The sequence below is a fragment of the Rhea pennata genome, chromosome 17 (assembly GCF_028389875.1).
Source record: "Rhea pennata isolate bPtePen1 chromosome 17, bPtePen1.pri, whole genome shotgun sequence".
Taxonomy (NCBI): domain Eukaryota; kingdom Metazoa; phylum Chordata; class Aves; order Rheiformes; family Rheidae; genus Rhea; species Rhea pennata.
This window is the reverse complement of record NC_084679.1, coordinates 15237398-15259095: the sequence shown is the minus strand read 5'-3', so window position 1 is coordinate 15259095 and position 21698 is coordinate 15237398. Positions and strand designations below refer to the sequence as shown.

The window sequence follows — 21698 nt, the reverse complement described above, 5'->3', positions numbered from 1 at the left end:
CAACTCCTGTCCCCTTCAGCTCCCATCTTCCCTGGCTTGTGCATGAGGTGTGTTGGGCAGCCCTCCCTCACTGGTATCTTCCCCCTCAGATCTTCATGGAGCATATCAACATCTTCCAGAACATTGCTCGGCACTACAGTATGGCCTATCTGCTGGAAACTATTGAGTGGCTGCTCCGTACAAACCCCCAGCTCCAGCAGTGATGTGATGAACTTGTCCTCCTGTCTTTTTTGTTGCTAGGTCAGCTCTGGGTACTTGCTCTCACCTCTGCTGAAGAGCATTTGTGCTCTGTGATAGATCTCGGAGAAGCCGCCCATCCATGTCCCACTGTGTGGGGGCGCTAAGAGGTGCTGGGGCAGTCCTGCTTACAGCCTGGTGCTGTACTGGGGGAATTAAGAAGGTGCCATGGGGCTGGAATTGCTCTTTTTGGGGTGGGGGGTGGGCATTTGCCAGAGCCCTGCAGAAGCCCAGTTTTGGTTGGGAGTTTGTGCTGTAGGCAGCACCCTGTGTGCATGAATCTCTGGTTTTAATGTGGAGTTTTATACAATTAAACGTGTCACAGACAATGCGTCTGGTTCTTTGGGTAGAGGAGCACGTGCTATGGCCCACACACAGCAGGGAGCTGTAGGCACCCTGGAAACGAGCATTCTCTGAGCCATGGGGCAGGATTCCTAGAGGGAGGAGAAAGCCAGACTCTTCTTGTTCGGGTGGAAGGGGAGCAAGGGAGCTGTCCCCCTTGGGTGCTAAAGCTTCAGGTTGACAGCAGTGAGTCATAGGGTGGGGGGGCTGCTCACTGAAATCCCAGCACAGGTGTGATGAAACCCAGGAGGCCAGTGCTTAGCTGAAGCCTGGCCTCCTGGTCCTTTCCATCTACTCCAGCTTGCAGAAGCCTGAAAAAGCATGAGGGGAGCCAAGATTACTAGATTGCAGTTAATTTTCTGGGCATTTTGAAACACTGTGTTCAGCTACTTCTGACACTTCCTTTTATTTTTATATATATATATATAAATTTTTTAATTTTTATTCAATGCACTCCACACACACCTGTATTGAAAATATTTTTGAGCTTTGTTTTTTCACTTCTATAGTATACCTGTTTCTATTAGTATTGGGTTATGGTGCAAGTGTCCTTCATTATGCCCTCCCTCCATCTAGTACTGCTGAAAGGGGAGTTGAGGGGGCTGTACGTGTGTGTTTGTTTTTTTGATATTAAAGCTGGAGGAAATGAGCTGGCCTGGAGGGGCAGAGAAACCTGGCCCTAATGCAATCACTGCGTTGTGCAATTGAGTTAATGTTTGGTCCAGGGGAGCTTCCATGGCTTCCACCTGCGCCAGGCAGCTCCTCTCAGCCCTGCATCATTGCTCCTGCTCTCCTCAGGGCAATGAGCTGCTGGAGGTGGGGGCAGGCACTTGCTTTCATCCTGCTGCTCTACAGTGAGAGGCTGGCTCCTTCCCCCAAGCCCTTCCCATAGGTTTGCCTGCTCAGAGTTGCTCTTTGGTCCTAGAGAAGCCAGGTCCTCTTCTTGGAATGAGGACAAGGGAGACTCCTCTTGCACTGGTATTACCTTGTTCCTGTGAGCAATTGCACCCCAAGTCAAAGGGGGAAGATGCTCCCCAGCCCAGCAAGGGGAGCAAGAGGAGGTTTTGGTGCACCAGAAGTCCCCTGCCTGTACCCCTGGCATGTCCTCCATCTGCATCCCCACCCTCCAGCCTGTGGGAGAACCTTTAAGACGTGGCTTGGGGTCTTCCCTCACCCAGTGTGACAAGACCCCTTCCCCCAAACTTCTGCCTGGGCTGAGCTATGCTGGGGGAGGATGTGCTGAGCTGAGCTGCTGTAACCTGAGAGCCAGAAAACAGTCAGGTTATGCCTTGGTGAGTTACTGCCAGGTACCTACTGTGAATTGCTTTTGGGCATAGGCTGAGAGAGCTGTGGCCTCAGGGCAGGGCTGGTGTTGGCAGAGGTCCATGCACCACACTGGCAGGGGTTGGGGGGAACCTGTCCTCCTCCTCTGCTGCTGGGCAAGCAGGTGCTTGCACTCATGTTCCCTACCACCCGGGCTCTGGGGCAAGAGCATCCGTGCCCTGGCACTGCAGCAGGGTGCAGCTTTTGGGGTGGAGGGTGGAGTGATGCACATGTCCATCTCTCACCCCGCTAGCCATGACGCTGCACTGTCACCCCCCGCTCGCCCCAGCACATGCTGCAGCAATCAGGCCCCAGGCAGCAAGGCTGGGTGGCTGCAGTTTATTGGGCACTGGCTGCTTGGCTAGTGCAGGACTTGCTCTAGTCCTCAGTACGGCTCCAGGGCCACCACCACTGCTGCAGCTCCATCTGTGGCAGCTTTGCAGGGGCACAGGGGATGAGCAGGGCAGGCCTACTCGAGATGTGCCCACCCCTGCCCCCAGCACCCTGGGTGCCCGCAGCCAGGAGCTGCTCCAGGATGGGGCTGCCAGCCAGAAAATGGTAATGCCCATTCCCAGTGTGCTGAAGCAGAGCCAGTAGTCAGGCACTGCCTTCTGCTCCAGAGCAAAAGCTCCTGAAAGCCCCCACAGGAGCCAGCCAGGGCACCACGGGTCTGCCCCGCTGCTGGGGCTTTTCCCGACCCCCAGCCTCTCCCAGCAGCTGGCAGCCATGGGGCAGGACCTGCCTGGAGCTGCTTGAAGCATGGCTGAGGGAAGGGAAGGGGCCGTGGCTCTTGGTGGCCAGCAGCAGCAGCCGGCAAGGTGCCCGGTGCATCCTGGCCAGGCACAGGGATCATCGCGTGGGAAAAGCAGGTAGCTCAGAGTCGAGCAGGGCCCGGACGGAGGAAGTGTTATTGCTGCCTGGCACAGTGTCTCCTTCCAGCTGTGGTTGTTCGTGGTGGGGGAGGGACAAGTGGTCGGTCCCTGCAGGCCAGACTTTCTGGAGGCTGGAGAGCCCTGAGGTGCTGTATGTCGTGGAGCAGCCTCTGAGGCACCTTCAGCCTGCCGCGGGGGTGAGAGATGGCTGGAGGGGCCAGATGCCCTGGTAGCCCCAGCCCCATGCTGCTGCCCACCCTGCGGCCATGCCCAGGCAGCATGGCCACTGCTCTGTCCCAGAGGACCAAGTCTCCAGGGCCAGGATCTAGGGTGGTACCTACTCAGATTTCCTGCTACTGTACACCTGGTCCTTGTTCATGCAGCTCAGCAGGATCCAGTCCCAGAGGAAGGAGCCCTGGAAGGTGAGAGAGGGAGGTCAGTGCTGGGAGTGTGCAGCTGGGCCGAGCCCCCGGCACCAATACTCACCATTCCCAGCGAGGTCAGAGCCACGGCCAGGTTGATGACAGTGGGGATCAGGCTAAACTTCCCTGCCTGGCAGAAAGGATGGGATCAGCAATCGCTGCCCAGCCCAGGTTGCCTCCTGCCTGGGCCTGCATTCACTCTGGGTTGGGCACAAGGAATGAGGCTGAGCAGAGACCTCCCTCTGCCCAAGCCACAGTGTGGACAACCTACCCAAGCAGCAGCGCACACTATGAGGTCTTGCATTTCCTTCCAGCACACTTTGCACACTTTGCCAAAGGTTCTAATTTGAGGCACCTGGGATTCCCCCATTCCTCTGCAAGGCTGAGCAGAAGAGGCCTGGCTGGGCTCATCCCAGCTCTGAGGCAGCAGTGGAGAAGAGCTGCTTTTCCAGGACGGTCCCAGCACCACAGCAGCATATTATGCACATATGCACCCCAGTAGCACATGGAGCATGCAAAATCCTACCTGGCCCTGCACGATGACATCAATATGGATCCCACAGGCCTTGATCAAAACTCGTGTGTGGGTCCCGTTCCATTTGTAATACTTCGCAGACCTGCTTGGGAGACAGATAGAAGGGCCCAGTGGTGGGGACTGGCCACAGCAGGACCAGGGAGGGCAGGAGGAGGATGCAGGACTGCAACTACCACTGCCTGGGACAGAGTCATCTCCTGTAGTTGTAGCCAGGGGAAGCTGAAGTGGTCTTGGGGTCGAGGCAGTGGAAGGAGTAGTGGGGGTTGCAGTCAGTTTCAGGCAGGCCCAGGTTACAGTTCCAGCTGATGACCACCCCACCCTGCAGCAGAAACCAGCAGGCCTAGCACAGCACCAGCACACCATGGACACAGTGAGCCCAGGGCACAGCACTACTGTGCACACAGCCTGGCCATGGGCATGATAACCCAGCAAGCACGGCACGGCATTTCCCCCCACTCAGGCGTTAGCACAGCTGTCATCCTCATCACCAGCTGGGAAAGGCCAGGAATGCCACCATACTGGGGCACACGGCCCTGCCAGGGAAGCCAGCGGCACTGCTTGCAAGGCTGCTTACCCAGGGGAGCTCTGCCCCAGCTGTGGGCTTTCCAGCTGAGTTGGGAGCATGGCTAGGCATCAAGGAGCATTCCCAGATCCAGAGTTGGGAGGACTCTAGGGTCTGGAGGGTGCTGGGGCTGAGCAGGGGATGCAGAACCTGGAGGGAGGATGGAACAGTGCTGAGTTCCTTCCCTGGATGAGAATTATCTACTCCCAAAAGTGCAGCAGAGGCAGCAGGGCTGGATGGGGCTGGAGACCAAATGCTGGGTGCACTGCCCTCCCCTGGCAATGTCATGGTATTTGCCAAGGTGTGTGAATGAGTCCCCACCGCTGGGCGAGCAAACCTGCCAGTCCTGGCAGTGATACAGGCACACCTGCAGTCTATGCTTTGCTGCCAGCTGGCCTCCTGCTCTCCAGCCTCTGCACAGGGGCCTTGTAAGAGAGACCCTGGGCCTGGGAGCCTTGCAGGGCTCTGCATGCGCAAGGTGGGCAGAAACCCAGCCCCAGAAACTCAGGGGCTGCAGTGGATGTGCTGTGCTCCGAGCTGTTGAGGCTGGCTAAGCTGCCACTGCCCTCAGCCCATCCCAGCTAGCCCCCGCAGCATACTGGCAGGGCAGCAGGGCCAGGGACCTGCCTCCAGCTGCCTCTGAGTCTCAACAGTGTCAGTGTGTGAGTGATGATCCCGTGGAGCCAAGCACTAGAGCAGGTGCTGAAGGAACGCCCTGTGCCCAGCCAGCAAGACCTTGGGCCCTCTGGGAGGACCATCCTCCCAGGACATGACACCTTCTCTGCCAGTCCATTAAGTTCTCTCCCGCCTGCTCCGCGATGAAGCTCCACTTGAAGATGGGGCAGTGAAGGGCAGAGGTGGTGTTGCAAGTAACTGCTCTCAGCAGCTTGAATGTTGTCCCTGGGGAGACAAACCCAGAGCCATGGCATAGAGCAGCAAACCAATACCCCTCAATTTTCTTCCTAATATCTTGAAGCACCCCAGCGAAACATTAAACCCCAGCTCTGCTCATTGGTATCCATGCCATCACTGATGGTCCCAACTGATGAACAGTGAAGGGGTTTCCTGGGAGAACTACATACCAGGTGTGGATGTATGCAGACACTCAGAAATGCACGTGACTGACTGAGGGATGGCCTGCACAGCAGGAGGGTGGAGAGCAGGAAGAGGAGGAACCCAGGGGCAGTTACCTGGCGAGATGCTGGCCTTTTCAAAGGGATTCTTGTTCCTGACGACTTCAACCACTCCCTTTGCAAGGCCACATGCCCCATATCTACCCACCAGTGTGAGCATTCCTGCTCCTTCTTTCTCAATAATTACCATCCTCATCATCACCTCCTTCCTCGGTGGAGGCAGGGGCAAGCAAGAGTGAAGGATAGATGGATGGAGTAAGGGTTGAGAACTCAGTATCACAGAGACAGCAGCTGAGCACCAAAAAATGTCCTGTCCCAGCAGGTTGAGGGAGGTGATTACTGCCCTCTCCTCAGCACTGGTGAGGCCACAGCTGGAGTGCTATGTATGGGTGTGGTCTCACCAGTACAAGAAAGACATGGACCTACTGGAGCAAGTCCAGCAATAATGATTAAGGGACTAGAAGCATCTCTCATCTAAGGAGAAGCTGAGAGAAACAGGACTGTTTAGTCTGGAGAAGAGAAGGCTCAGGGGTATCTTATCAATGTGTACAAATACCTGATGGGTAAGAGTAAAGAAGATGGAGCCAGGCTCTTCTCAGTGGTGCCGCATGATCGTATGAGAGGCAATGGGCATAAACTGAAATACAGTAATTGTGTCTGAACTTAAGAACAAACTTTTTTACAGTGAGGGTGATCAAACACTGCACCAGGTTGCCCAGAGAGGTTAGAGAGTCTCGATCCTTGGAGATACCAAAAACCTGAGTTGGCTTGGCCTTGAGCAACCTGTTCTAGGTGACCCCGCTTTAAGCAGCTGTTGAACTAGGCAATCTCCAGAGGTGCTTCCAACCTTTGTCATTCTGGGAGCAACCTAGGAACAGGGATCCCCTGTGAAAAGCCGGCATCTCCTCCAGCTCCTGCACAGCTCCACTCCTGCCTCTCCATCCTTCAGGCTTGTCCATGTATTTCAACCACATCTTCCTGCTGTCAGTGAACACTCACTCCTCCGGTACCTAATTCTTACGGGAAATGTCTCTGCCATCCATCACTGCACTTTCAGGAAGGCATCTGGCTGCACTCCACACACACACTCAGACAACACACATGCATGTGCAGGGCCAGGGTGACCTCCTTTTCCCCACTGTGCCAAAGACCAGACTACAAAGCACTGCTGGTGCAGCAAGGCGGCCCTGGTCCCAACAGCAGGGCCTGACCTGCACTCAGCTGCTTAGCATCACCTACACCACTCTCCACTCTGCACTCTGCCCTTTACAGCAGCCTGGGCACCCACCGGCCTACTTGCTCCATCCATAGGCCCCACATTGATCTCTTGCACACGCACATACTTGGAGAAGCCGAAGCAGGGGAAGTGGAGGTTCTTCTTGATAAGGATGGTGAACTGTGGTGCCATCTTTGCCAGGGACTCACTGTGGAGAGAACCGAGCACTGAGGGTTGGGGAGCAAAATGGTCCATGTTGGCATGGTCTGAGCAAGGGCATCCCTGTGCCATGGCACCCTCTGCCTAGGCCATGGCCTATTGCTGAAGGGGCCAAACCTCTCAAGAGTATCCTCTGAGATGTCCTGCCCAGAGCATCCCTTGGTGTCCAACAGGACGTCGAAGATGCGCCAGCCTTTTGGTGTCTGTTCCATCCTAGCAGAGGACTCTCCTCCCCAGTGCCAGGAGACATCCTTGGGGCCCGCACCTGACACTCGCTTCCTCTCCTGGACACCAAGCCAGCATCTCACAGCTCTTCTCAGTGCCGCCAGCATTGGGCACGCAGCGCCCTGTCTCCTGCCCTGTGAGGACGAACACACAACGCTGAACTTCCTGGCCAAAGGGATCCTGCCCAGTATGCAGTGCTACACAGATCACTTGTCCCTGCACATGCCCAGCTCTCTGTGGCCCAACATGTCCATGTCGCTAGGAGTGCAGTCATGGTCAGAGTTGCACACAGCACTGCAAACTGTTAGCCCCTGCAGGGTCATGGGGGACATGATGAGAACAGGACATGCACCTGGTAGTCCTACGCTGTGGCTGCAGAGGGGACAGGGCACCCCATGTGCTTCCCCATCTCTGCATAGGTGCCAGCCCTTGCAAGCTGCCTGGGGTAAGCAACTGTCAAGCGTGCCTGCGGTGGCCCTACTCTAGCATGGCTTTCCTTGGTGTGTCCTCCGGAGTAGACAGTCAACCCTCTTCTCCATTTCCTTGCATGGGAACTGAGCCAGGGGCAGCTGTGCTCACTAGGATTCCCCACGTCTCTGCATCCGCCAGCAAGCTCCGCTCAGTCTCCACACATCTGCCCTCCCGTGATCCCTCACTCAGCAGCCCGCAAACAGTGCCCAAGCCAAGGCAGGCAGGGGGATCCCTGCCACAAAGTGGTAGCGGCAGAGCAGAGCTACAGGCAGCAACATCACGGCCACGTGCAGCTCCGCACTGGCTTTGTCCTGGGGTCCCTGCAGGCAGCTCCACGCATCTCTGTAACCCGCCATCCTCTCCATTCCTCTTCCCGGGCCCACCTCACCTCAGGGCAGCTCTCTATCTTCTGGGCAGGGCTTCCGCAGGGATGCGGAAGGTGCTCCCGCCCCGAGAGATGATGCCATTTGTATGAAGGCAGAGCTATGCTTTGACACAGGGACATGCAAGTGTATGCACATGGAGATGAGACCACATGCATTCTCATGGAGAGTCACGTGCAGCTGTGCACACATGCACACACACTGGGCCAGTGCACACAGGTTCACACCTGTGCTCGTACCACCACGTACACATGCCTATTCACACAGGGACATGCAAGCCGTGAGTTTGCACTGCTGTGGAAAGCACCCCCTGGCAGCACTTTGCTCAATCTGGAGCTAGTTCTGCAGGCAACACACAGCAGAGAGCTACTGTCCCGTGTACCCATCAGGCTTGAGCCAACCTTTGCTCTTTGGAAACAGCCAAATCCTGTAGAGAATGGCAGTGGCAGGGAAAAACTCCAGCACTGTGTCCTCACCCCAGGGTCACCACTGTCCCCAAATCACCTGCCTCCTGAAAGCTCCGATCTGCTTCAGCGCAACAGCAAGAAGCATTCTGCCTTCAAAGTCATTTCTCCACGGGTTCTTGCTGCTTTTAATCACAGATTGCTGAAAGCCTGAGGTGGGCAGGATGTTTGCAGGCCTCTAGTCCACCCCTCTGCTCTAGGCAGGGCTAACTCCACTCAAAGCAGGCTGCTCAGGACCTTGTCCAGCTATGTTTTGAACCTCTCCAAGGACACAGGTCTCCCGCCTCTCTGCTGCCTCTCCCAGGGCTGCACCACTCTCAGGCACAAGAATAGTTTCCTTTCTACCAGGCAAAATTCCCCCAGTGGCAGCTCATGCCAGCTGCCTCTCTTGCCTTCACTGAGCACCTCTAAGAAGAGTCTGCCTCCCTATCCTGCTCCAGGTGCTGGATCACTGTCTTAGATCCCCCTTCATTATCCTTTCCCGAGACGGAGCAAACGCAGCTCCTTCAGCCTTTCCTCCTAGGTTGTGTTCTCCAGCCCTGACCATCTTCATGGGCTCTGCTGCACTTGCTCCAGCTTACTGGCAGCTCTCATGGTCCCTGCACAGGGCACTGCACTCCAGATGTGGCCTCACTGTTGCCACCTAGAGGGGATTCATCTGGCTCAACATCTCTGTGACAAGACTTTGGGGGATAGTGGAAGAGGCTCCCAGACTCTCTGTCCGAGAGAGGCCATCAACCAGGTCTGACACACTGGCCAGGTGATGCTGGGTGGTGGCTGCAAGCCATGTCAACACTGGCAATGCTCGAGGCCAAGCTCTTCCACAAACCAACTTGGTAATTTCAAAACCGGTGAAAACTCATCCTCTCTCTCATGCCACCCGTTGAAAAAGCTAAGATCCTGCCCCAGTGCACCAGGCCATCTCCACTCTGGCCACGCAACAGGCCTGGGGCAGCTGCCACATCTGAAAGTGCCCCACCAAAGTCATGCGGTTGCCTCGAAAGACAAAAAGCTGAGAGAGTGCCTCTCCTCCGGGACAGAGCCCAGCATCAAAGGCACGTTCTTCTTCCCGCTTCTCACTTGCACAATCTGGCAAGGTTCAATCTGTTTCCCGCAAGCTTTGGGGGAGTACAAAGCTGATCTGCCCTCTGCTACAAAAAGCTGCAGCTGGCAATAATAGCCCTGGCAAACAAGGAGGTGAATGTCAGAGCTTCCCCTGACATGATCTGAGAGTGCCCTCTCCCGCCCTGAACATCCAAAACCACAGAGGCCGGACGCTGCTTGTCAGGGCAGGCAGAGCATGGCGCACCTGCCTGGCTAAGGCCACAGGGCCCTGCCCGGTGCTACGTGCCAAGCTCCGCTGAGCCTGCCGCACAGCACTGCAAAGGTGACCTCACCTGCAGTCCCAATGTGTCTGGGACGCAGCTATGGTTGCCTCATCGGGAGCCAAGGACAGTGCTGGGCCTGGAGGAGGGAACACAGGAGTCCCCATGCAGGCAGTGCGGACCACCAGACAGGACAGCTTCCTTTGCTGGGTCCATCTGGGTGAAGGAGCAGTTGTGAAGGGCTTGCAGAAAGTCTGCTGCTCATCTACTGCTGCAACAGGCCACCCAAAGCAAGCAGGACAAGAGAAGAGAAGGGAGAAAGGAGGGCCGGAGCCTCACCTCGGCCAGAGGTGGGGTGGCGGGAGCGGAGGTGGGGGGGGCAGTGGGCTATGTACACCCCAACATCACACACCTTGCTTGGTGACTGTGTCACGCCCTTGACTTTGGTGATGACGGAGCTCTCCGGGCTTGTCTCCCATTCCTGGTAGCCCTTCTGAAGGATGAGCACAGATGTATGGGGAAAGGACGGGAAAAGGAGCTATCAGTGATCTGCTCGCCTCTGGGACCCAGAGTGCTGTATCTGTACTACATGATACTTGGTGGGAATTGTTCCTGTTGTAACTTTTTTATCTGTACTACGTGATACTTGGTGGGAATGGTTCCTATTGCAACTTTTGTATCCATACTACGTGATACTTGGTGGGAATGGTTGTAACCGTGCTGTAACCTTTTGGTGTCTAGAACACTACCGCTGTGTTAAGCAGAATACAAATAAGTAACTAACAAGGGCCTGGAAATCTGTGAGAAAGAACTGCAGTTGGTTACATACGGATTCGGTGGCTCCCAGGCCAGGAATAACCATGAGAAGAAGTCAACATGAAGGTCCCAAGTTGAAGAGTAATGAAATAGTGACCCCCCAGAGTCAAATGTGGCCCCCAAAATAAGTCTGCACATGTGTGCAGTGTCATAGCCCCGTTATGCAACAGGGGCAGAGTTGGGCTAAACTCCCTGCACCTGCTGGCCCCACGTGCCAGGACTCCCGCCTACCACAAATAACCATAAACACCAGAATTTTTCCAAAGAACAGGGAGGCTGCTACACAACAGAGGGCCACATTGCCTCCTCAGGGACGCCCAAAAGGATTGTACCTGCCGACTCCCTCTCTCTCATCATGCAGACGATCGGGACAAGCATTGGGGTGGTCCTTCTCGAGATTTCCCTCAGGTCGGTCTCTTTGGAGGTATTTACAAATAAACTGCTTGCTGCTGAAGAGAGAGAGAGAGAGAGAGAGAGAGAGAGAGAGAGAGAGAGAGAGAGTTAGTGCTGGCTTGCCAAAGCGGACACTTGGCCCCCGGGAACCTAAGTGGAACAAGTGCTCCCTAGCACCATCTGTGAGCACCAGCACATGGGGCTAGGAGACACAGGGCCCTGCTGCCATTTGAGGTATTTGAGGGCAGCAGGCAGGATGGGAAGGGCTCTGCTGGGTTACTTTGTTCACCAGGCATGTATCATCCATCTCCTGCAGCTCTGGAAGTCCCTGGGATGTGGCACTGCAATGCTCCAGCTGGGCCTCGTCTTTGCTATCCCTCTGCTCCACTTCCAATCACACTTCCAGCAGATCATGGTGAGAGATCATGGCTCATCAGAGCCACCAAAGGCGGGCAGAGCGGACAGACAGTTAAGAGAGAGCTGCCACACTTGCCTTGCCCTGTACAGCAACACATGCCCACGGTCTCTGCGGTATTTCCCACAGCCTGCAGGCATGGCCCCTCCGCTACCTGGTCCCAAGCAGCTTCTGGAGAGCATAGGCTGCAGCACAGCTGCTTTGTGGCACAGGAGAGGGTGGAGGTGGTGGGTGCGGAGTCGTTCCAGGGCAAGCACCAATAGCCTGCTCTCTCTGGCTGCCAGCACTACCTGCTAATGTGGGCTTTGCACAGCTCAGGAAAGGTGAAAGCATCCCAAAGGCAGGGATGGGATGAGGCCAGTGTCAGGTCCTCAGTGCCACAGAGGAGCCGCGGCAGCCACCTGCAAATAGCCCTTGCCATGCTGCTCTGCACAGGCAAGCAGAGCACCCCAGCAGGGCAGTCTCAGGAGAGCCAGCCTCCCTGGCCTGGGATTTGCACCTCACGGCTACCTCGCCTGCGCAGGGCAGGCCTTCACGGTTGGCAGAAAGCACAGGCAGAGCTCTGCCACCCACTTCCTTCAGCAGCCAAGCATTACCCATCTCCTGCAGACGTAGAAATCCCTGGGATCCAGCATTGCCAAGCTGCAGTCGTGCTATCCACAGGTGTGCAGGCCATGTGGGAAAAATGGGACAAGGCTCAGGGACAGCACCCCTGCAGGGGTCCCAGTCAGGGGCGTACAAGAAACGTGGCCCTAAGAGCAGCATGTGAAGGGACTGGAGCAAGGGGACAGGGGACACGGAGATCACCATCAGGGTGGGACAGAGACACTGCGCCCCCCGCTTGGAGCACTATGGCTTTAGCTGAAATCGCCTTCACTATGGCTTTAGCTGAAATCGCCTTCCCCCTGTCCCGGCAGAGGCAAGAGAAGCTGCCCTGGCAACTTGTGGGGCTGCGCAGGGGCTGTGTGCGGAGCAGGGATAAACCGTGCGGCAGTGATGCCCGCACTGGGAGGCAGCAGCTCCCAGCCCCGCACTCGCCTGACCAAGTAAAGCAGGACGAGGAGCTGCAGCGCACGGTGCGTGGTGCCGAGGTGCCCGTTCCTCACCACCATCACCTGTGGGGTGGAGTAGCTGCACAGCGCCCACAGGCAATGCCGGGCACCCATTGCCGCCGTGATCGGCACGGCACGGCACAGCATGGCACAGCTTGGGGAACCACTGGAGCCAGAAGGACTGACCCGACCACCCCATCCCCAATGACACCCCACAGCCTGGCCCAGCCTGGCACGGACACAACCCCTGCTGTGTCATGGGGACCATGGCAAGGGATGGGCATGGTCAGCACAGACACGAGTGGGGAAGCCTGGAGCTGGCACTCACAGCACAGCACCACAGGTAGGACAGCAGGCAGAGGAAAGAGGCTGCAGGCAAGGGATGGGGGTTGCAGGCAGGGCATGGGGGCTGCAGATGAGGGACAGGGCTTGGAGGCGAGGGAAGGGACCGGTAGGCAAGGCACAGGGCTGCCAGCAGGGCACAGACAGAGGCTGCAGGAAGGGTTGGGGAGCAGAGGAAGGACGGCTGGTTGCCGGGTTCGAGGAGAGGAGAAAGGGGCGATACAGGGTGCAGGACCAAGAAAGTAGTGGGTGAGCTGTGTGTAGAGCTCCTGTTCACCAAATGTTGCAGGGGAACTGGAGTGACACACTGAATCTGGCAGAAGAATGGGTTAAAGCAGGTAAAAGACAGTTCTTCCTTGTGTGGTGGCCCTGAACTGGAGAGAGTTGCTCCCTAGGAGGTGGTGGAGGTACCAGCAGGGTTCAGACAGAGTGGAGACATGCACGGCAGAGAGATGCCAGCGGGAACTCGTCAGAGCCATACCCTAGCAGCCCGACTGCAAGATGCGGGGTGCCAGCCTGGGACTGGGTCCAGGTGTGCAGGTTTGAGGGCTCTCTGCAGAGAGCAGCTTCTCCTACCTTCCCTTGCCACTGATGAAGCCTTTGGGCTGGACAGCAGTATGAGCATGCCAAAGTGTGATGCTGCTGGAGGGGGGGATTGTGGGGAAGGTGGTGGTGACAGAGGTTTCTCCTGCCTGCAGCCTCTGCTTACTCACTGTCACCTCCCCTGGCAGCCTTGGCTTGGCTTGGCTTCCAAGAGTGGGACAGAGAGCGCTGCTGGAGCCAGAGGGTGTGCGGCAGGATGGCAGGCACTGGGGGTGCAAGGTGGGAAACCCTCTGTGGAGGGTCTGGGCTCTGGGAGCAGCCTCCCATCACATACGGGCCTATGAGGAAAGAGTCTTGGGAGCACACTCTGCCAGGCAAGGTCCTGGCATTGCCTGCAGGGCTCTGGGTGGAGTGTGTTGCTCACAGTCATTGCAGGCAATTGTGTGCCTGAACGTGCTGTGGGGCCAGCCCTGGCCTTGCTGTGCTGGTGACGAGTGGCAGGGATGGCGAGACACAGCCCTTGGCCACAGCAAGAGGAACAGATGTGGTCTACTGGAGAGAAACACCTGTGGACCCCAAGGCACCCACGGGATCCATTCCTCAACTCCAGTGCCTTGACTCAACGCTCAGGACACAGCAACTGAGCATGCTTTGAGGTAGCACTGCGATTCAGAGCAACCCTGCAAGCCCTGCAAGCCCCACAACAGGCCCTGCAGGCAGCAGGGTACCTGCGCCTCCTGACAGCACGGCTGCACGACAAAGCGCTCAGGCCACAGCCACAACTCACACGACACACACAGCAGAGCCAGCAGAGGCTGCAAGCATTGCACTTTTATTACATGCAGAGAGAGCTGACAAGCGGCAGCTGCTTCCTGATGCAGCATCAAGCCCGGAGCCTTTGCAAACGCACATTGTTTTGCACAAGGCAGAACAGCCCAGGCATACGGAATGCATGGAAGTGCCTGAGCTTGCCCCAGGGCAGAGAGCGGGAGAGCTGCAGGGCACAGCTGGTGTCCGAGCCCGGCCGAGCGGCAGGGGCGCGGGCGGTTTATAGCCCTGCTCGTGCCGCGGGCACTGTGACTGCGTTGCCGGGTCACAGCGCTGTGACATCGGGGCCCGGAACCCTGCTGCAGCCTCCCTGCCAGCCGTCTGCCGGCCCGGCGTCGGCGCGGCACAAGGCCCCGCGGCTGCCGGCCCTGCTGCAGCCCCTGTGCCCAGCACCCCAGGGCAGCTGCGCCTCCCGCTGCGCGGCCGTGCCCGGGCCATGGCCCGCGACGCCTGCCGGCCCCTTGCTCTGTGTCCACGCGCCCCACGCTGCCCCACGCTTGGCCCAGGTCACCACAGAAAGGGCAAGAGTCCGCTCCCACGCTGCCGTTGGGAAGGGGCCCCTTGCGCAGCTCCGCAAGCGGCCAGGGAGCTCGGCAGAGCTGCGCACAGTGCCAGCAGCTGGGCAGCAGCGACCCCCTGGCAGCGGTGGGGGTGCTGGAGGTGAAGGGCGAGCTAGGTTGTCCTGGGCACCAGATCGTGGCCACAGGCGGTGACAGTGAGGCACAGAGTACCTTCTCTAGCGCCGCTGGACACATTTACAATCACCTGCTTCAGCAGGCGAGGGCTACCTCTCCTATCATGGCCGAGCCCTGCCATAGGAGAGCCCCAGCCACCCGTATCCCTGGCCCGGCATAACCCAAAGCCAGGGACTGAACACGGCTTGGGCACAGGCTGCAGAGACACCGCCTCCGCCCCCCAAGGAAGGCTTGGGGAAAAGACCAGCCCGCCAACCTCCCCAAGGACGGTGACAAGCCCCATGGCCAGGAGGCTGCCAGCACCTCCTGACAGCGCAGCTGCTGCAGCAAGCTCTCAGGCCACAGCCAGCGCAAGCAGGACACAAACAGCACACTTAGGAGAGCAGAAGGGCACTTGGCGTTTATTGCGTGCGTGCAGGCAGGCACAGATGACAAGGGGCAGCTCCTCACGGATCCTCAAGCCTGCGGCCTTTCCGGACACGCATGAGCCAGAACACCCCACGGATATGGAAGTAACGGCAGCCCTTCAGCTCCTGCGACAAACGCAGGGCAGAGAGACAGAGAGCTGCAGGGCACGGCTGGCGTCTTGGTGCTGCAAGAGCAGGCAATCAGTGGCCTGAAAGGGCTCCGAGGAGCCCTGGGAATGGGCCGTGCTCAGTGCTACAGAGGAAGGCGAAAAACCCCCAGGCACTGCTGCCAATCTGTGCTGGGGGAAAATTCCTTCCTGACCCCAAAGCTGGCGATCGGCTGTTCCCTGTGCAGGTGAGCAAGGCCTGCCTCCCGGCCAGCCCTGGCAGGCTTCTCACGCCCACCGGGGCACACCAGCGCTGCCCAACCCCTTTCCTCTCTCAACCTGGAGCCACCTTAGGGGCTCCAGAGCATGGCAAAAAAAAAAATAAAAATAAAATAAAAAAATAAAGACCTGATAGAGCTGTGGGGAGGGGGGAAATCTTTCCTGGGCCCTGCAGGAGACCACCTGGCCGGGTGCTCCAGAGCGTGCGCTGGAGGAGTCCCAGGCGGAAGAGGAAGAGGATCCGCAGTCTTTCTGAGGCTCAGACAAGCCAAAGACCCAATCTTAGAGCAGGTGCTGGGCGCTGCAGCAGGACTCTCTCCCCGCCAGGCACGTGGCACCCAACAAAAGCCCTTCTTGGCACAGGCCCTGGTGTCTTCAGCCTGGAAGCACTTCCTCAGAAGAAAGAAGGCTGTCCATCTAGAGCCAGCAGGGAACCTCTTCTATGGCCAGGCTGCTGCAACCTACCACCGAGGCAGGCCGCCAAGAGCCATCTCCCTCAGCACTCTTCATCCGAGGCAGGCAAGGGCGATACTCTCACCATGCTGATTAACTGCCATCTCCTGAGGCTCTGATTTCAAAGATCCATCTCCGCTGTCACAGGTCAGGCACTGAGGGCCACTTGGAGCACCATACCAGGAAACACACTTCACGCGGGGCGGCTGCCGCAGGCCAGGTCGTGGCCGCATGCCATGAGCATCAAGAACTGCTCCGGGTAATTGCGCCAAAAGCACCGAACACTGCCTCACAACACGCAACGTTATACCCATCGCTGACTCATGCCACCGCATTTAGTCCGGCAATGAGCCAGCAGGTTCCTTGCACTGGACCCTGCATTCCAGTGCTGGCAACACTGGCCAGGAAAAGCCTTCAGAAATAATGAGACGGCTGCTGCCTTTCGGGAGGCTGTGCAAGAGATGTGTCTCCCTCTCCAGAAGAGCAGTGCAGTGGAGCTCTCCCTGGGCAGCTGGAAGCACAGAATAGCCCTGCCTGGCACTCAGCAGGCAAGCACGCTGGCAGAGCCTGGTTTGGATAGACACGCGGGCACAGGCCGTCTCTCTGATTTGCTCATTTGTCTCCCTCCTGCTACCTGGAGGAAGGAAGTGCTCTCCAGGCAGATCCCACACAGCTCCTCCAAACGCACAACCCGTCTTCCCAGAGCCCTGAGCAATGCACTGCCTCCAAGCTCTGCACTAGCGCCACAGCCTGGCACTGTGCACCTCAGCCTCAGCATGTCCCCACTGCCCTCTCCTGAAAATGCCACGGCCACAGCTCCCAAGATGGAGCAGCCCCAAGACAATCTCCACTATGCCCCTTGACTGCCTGACAATCGCCACGTGCCTGAGGTCACCAAACGCTTTCAGAGGGCAGCTCCAAACACCTAGCGGCACGCTCTGAGCCAGCACAACGCGGAACACAGCCAACCCGCAAGCTCCAGAAAGGCACGGATTTCTCCACCCAAAAAGCGCAGCACACCTTTGGCTTTGGCTCCGCACTGCTGAAGCACTCACAGCCTCCTCAGAAAGCTCCAGATGCCACACCAGTGGCCACCACAAGCGGAAGAGGAAGGCAGAGGCTTGTTGCATAGCGCGGGAAAGTGGTGGAGCCGCCACCAGGCTAGTCAGTTCCCTGCTGTCCCGCGCCAAGGGGAAGCACAGGCCAGAGCGGCCAGAGAGATCACTAGTGCTCTGGGGCTCTCCTGTCTCCCTTGTGGCCTGAGGAGGCTGCAGAGTGATGCGTCTCTCTTTGCTAGGCCCGTTCTCCTGGTCTCCTTGGAGCCTGCGAGCCGGCTGCCGAGCCCGGCCGAGCGGCAGGGGCGCGGGCGGTTTATAGCCCTGCTCGTGCCGCGGGCACTGTGACTGCGTTGCCGGGTCACAGCGCTGTGACATCGGGGCCCGGAACCCTGCTGCAGCCTCCCTGCCAGCCGTCTGCCGGCCCGGCGTCGGCGCGGCACAAGGCCCCGCGGCTGCCGGCCCTGCTGCAGCCCCTGTGCCCAGCACCCCAGGGCAGCTGCGCCTCCCGCTGCGCGGCCGTGCCCGGGCCATGGCCCGCGACGCCTGCCGGCCCCTTGCTCTGTGTCCACGCGCCCCACGCTGCCCCACGCTTGGCCCAGGTCACCACAGAAAGGGCAAGAGTCCGCTCCCACGCTGCCGTTGGGAAGGGGCCCCTTGCGCAGCTCCGCAAGCGGCCAGGGAGCTCGGCAGAGCTGCGCACAGTGCCAGCAGCTGGGCAGCAGTGACCCCCTGGCAGCGGTGGGGGTGCTGGAGGTGAAGGGCGAGCTAGGTTGTCCTGGGCACCAGATCGTGCCCACAGGCGGTGACAGTGAGGCACAGAGTACCTTCTCTAGCGCCGCTGGACACATTTACAATCACCTGCTTCAGCAGGCGAGGGCTACCTCTCCTATCATGGCCGAGCCCTGCCATAGGAGAGCCCCAGCCACCCGTATCCCTGGCCCGGCATAACCCAAAGCCAGGGACTGAACACGGCTTGGGCACAGGCTGCAGAGACACCGCCTCCGCCCCCCAAGGAAGGCTTGGGGAAAAGACCAGCCCGCCAACCTCCCCAAGGACGGTGACAAGCCCCATGGCCAGGAGGCTGCCAGCACCTCCTGACAGCGCAGCTGCTGCAGCAAGCTCTCAGGCCACAGCCAGCGCAAGCAGGACACAAACAGCACACTTAGGAGAGCAGAAGGGCACTTGGCGTTTATTGCGTGCGTGCAGGCAGGCACAGATGACAAGGGGCAGCTCCTCACGGATCCTCAAGCCTGCGGCCTTTCCGGACACGCATGAGCCACAACACCCCACGGATATGGAAGTAACGGCAGCCCTTGAGCTCCTGCGACAAACGCAGGGCAGAGAGACAGAGAGCTGCAGGGCATGGCTGGCGTCTTGGTGCTGCAAGAGCAGGCAATCAGTGGCCTGAAAGGGCTCCGAGGAGCCCTGGGAATGGGCCGTGCTCAGTGCTACAGAGGAAGGCGAAAAACCCCCAGGCACTGCTGCCAATCTGTGCTGGGGGAAAATTCCTTCCTGACCCCAAAGCTGGCGATCGGCTGTTCCCTGTGCAGGTGAGCAAGGCCTGCCTCCCGGCCAGCCCTGGCAGGCTTCTCACGCCCACCGGGGCACACCAGCGCTGCCCAACCCCTTTCCTCTCTCAACCTGGAGCCACCTTAGGGGCTCCAGAGCATGGCAAAAAAAAAAATAAAAATAAAATAAAAAAATAAAGACCTGATAGAGCTGTGGGGAGGGGGGAAATCTTTCCTGGGCCCTGCAGGAGACCACCTGGCCGGGTGCTCCAGAGCGTGCGCTGGAGGAGTCCCAGGCGGAAGAGGAAGAGGATCCGCAGTCTTTCTGAGGCTCAGACAAGCCAAAGACCCAATCTTAGAGCAGGTGCTGGGCGCTGCAGCAGGACTCTCTCCCCGCCAGGCACGTGGCACCCAACAAAAGCCCTTCTTGGCACAGGCCCTGGTGTCTTCAGCCTGGAAGCACTTCCTCAGAAGAAAGAAGGCTGTCCATCCAGAGTCAGCAGGGAACCTCTTCTATGGCCAGGCTGCTGCAACCTACCACCGAGGCAGGCCGCCAAGAGGCATCTCCCTCAGCACTCTTCATCCGAGGCAGGCAAGGGCGATACTCTCACCATGCTGATTAACTGCCATCTCCTGAGGCTCTGATTTCAAAGATCCATCTCCGCTGTCACAGGTCAGGCACTGAGGGCCACTTGGAGCACCATACCAGGAAACACACTTCACGCGGGGCGGCTGCCGCAGGCCAGGTCGTGGCCGCATGCCATGAGCATCAAGAACTGCTCCGGGTAATTGCACCAAAAGCACCGAACACTGCCTCACAACACGCAACGTTATACCCATCGCTGACTCATGCCACCGCATTTAGTCCGGCAATGAGCCAGCAGGTTCCTTGCACTGGACCCTGCATTCCAGTGCTGGCAACACTGGCCAGGAAAAGCCTTCAGAAATAATGAGACGGCTGCTGCCTTTCGGGAGGCTGTGCAAGAGATGTGTCTCCCTCTCCAGAAGAGCAGTGCAGTGGAGCTCTCCCTGGGCAGCTGGAAGCACAGAACAGCCCTGCCTGGCACTCAGCAGGCAAGCACGCTGGCAGAGCCTGGTTTGGATAGACACGCGGGCACAGGCCGTCTCTCTGATTTGCTCATTTGTCTCCCTCCTGCTACCTGGAGGAAGGAAGTGCTCTCCAGGCAGATCCCACACAGCTCCTCCAAACGCACAACCCGTCTTCCCAGAGCCCTGAGCAATGCACTGCCTCCAAGCTCTGCACTAGCGCCACAGCCTGGCACTGTGCACCTCAGCCTCAGCATGTCCCCACTGCCCTCTCCTGAAAATGCCACGGCCACAGCTCCCAAATGGAGCAGCCCCAAGACAATCTCCACTATGCCCCTTGACTGCCTGACAATCACCACGTGCCTGAGGTCACCAAACGCTTTCAGAGGGCAGCTCCAAACACCTAGCGGCACGCTCTGAGCCAGCACAACGCGGAACACAGCCAACCCGCAAGCTCCAGAAAGGCACGGATTTCTCCACCCAAAAAGCGCAGCACACCTTTGGCTTTGGCTCCGCACTGCTGAAGCACTCACAGCCTCCTCAGAAAGCTCCAGATGCCACACCAGTGGCCACCACAAGCGGAAGAGGAAGGCAGAGGCTTGTTGCATAGCGCGGGAAAGTGGTGGAGCCGCCACCAGGCTAGTCAGTTCCCTGCTGTCCCGCGCCAAGGGGAAGCGCAGGCCAGAGCGGCCAGAGAGATCACTAGTGCTCTGGGGCTCTCCTGTCTCCCTCGTGGCCTGAGGAGGCTGCAGAGTGATGCGTCTCTCTTTGCTAGGCCCGTTCTCCTGGTCTCCTTGGAGCCTGCGAGCCGGCTGCCGAGCCCGGCCGAGCGGCAGGGGCGCGGGCGGTTTATAGCCCTGCTCGAGCCACGGGCACTGTGACTGCGTTGCCGGGTCACAGCGCTGTGACATCGGGGCCCGGAACCCTGCTGCAGCCTCCCTGCCAGCCGTCTGCCGGCCCGGCGTCGGCGCGGCACAAGGCCCCGCGGCTGCCGGCCCTGCTGCAGCCCCTGTGCCCAGCACCCCAGGGCAGCTGCGCCTCCCGCTGCGCGGCCGTGCCCGGGCCATGGCCCGCGACGCCTGCCGGCCCCTTGCTCTGTGTCCACGCGCCCCACGCTGCCCCACGCTTGGCCCAGGTCACCACAGAAAGGGCAAGAGTCCGCTCCCACGCTGCCGTTGGGAAGGGGCCCCTTGCACAGCTCCGCAAGCGGCCAGGGAGCTCGGCAGAGCTGCGCACAGTGCCAGCAGCTGGGCAGCAGCGACCCCCTGGCAGCGGTGGGGGTGCTGGAGGTGAAGGGCGAGCTAGGTTGTCCTGGGCACCAGATCGTGCCCACAGGCGGTGACAGTGAGGCACAGAGTACCTTCTCTAGCGCCGCTGGACACATTTACAATCACCTGCTTCAGCAGGCGAGGGCTACCTCTCCTATCATGGCCGAGCCCTGCCATAGGAGAGCCCCAGCCACCCGTATCCCTGGCCCGGCATAACCCAAAGCCAGGGACTGAACACGGCTTGGGCACAGGCTGCAGAGACACCGCCTCCGCCCCCCAAGGAAGGCTTGGGGAAAAGACCAGCCCGCCAACCTCCCCAAGGACGGTGACAAGCCCCATGGCCAGGAGGCTACCAGCACCTCCTGACAGCGCAGCTGCTGCAGCAAGCTCTCAGGCCACAGCCAGCGCAAGCAGGACACAAACAGCACACTTAGGAGAGCAGAAGGGCACTTGGCGTTTATTGCGTGCGTGCAGGCAGGCACAGATGACAAGGGGCAGCTCCTCACGGATCCTCAAGCCTGCGGCCTTTCCGGACACGCATGAGCCACAACACCCCACGGATATGGAAGTAACGGCAGCCCTTGAGCTCCTGCGACAAACGCAGGGCAGAGAGACAGAGAGCTGCAGGGCACGGCTGGCGTCTTGGTGCTGCAAGAGCAGGCAATCAGTGGCCTGAAAGGGCTCCGAGGAGCCCTGGGAATGGGCCGTGCTCAGTGCTACAGAGGAAGGCGAAAAACCCCCAGGCACTGCTGCCAATC

The 21698-nt window shown here is 58.9% G+C and overlaps 1 protein-coding gene and 1 pseudogene across 1 annotated transcript in view; one reads left to right on the top strand and one right to left on the bottom strand.

Moving 5' to 3' along the window:
• Nucleotides 1-566, top strand: part of POLE (DNA polymerase epsilon, catalytic subunit) — a gene marked incomplete at its 5' end in the record, with an annotated part of 29718 nt that extends 29152 nt beyond the window's left edge. The window contains one exon of the mRNA XM_062590407.1: nt 90-566. Within this exon, the coding sequence (XP_062446391.1) occupies nt 90-203 (114 nt within the window). The remainder of the gene's footprint in view (nt 1-89) is intronic.
• Nucleotides 567-2280: 1714 nt separating this feature from the next.
• On the bottom strand, nt 2281-19465 carry LOC134148404 (P2X purinoceptor 2-like; annotated as a pseudogene).
• Nucleotides 19466-21698: the final 2233 nt, after the last annotated feature.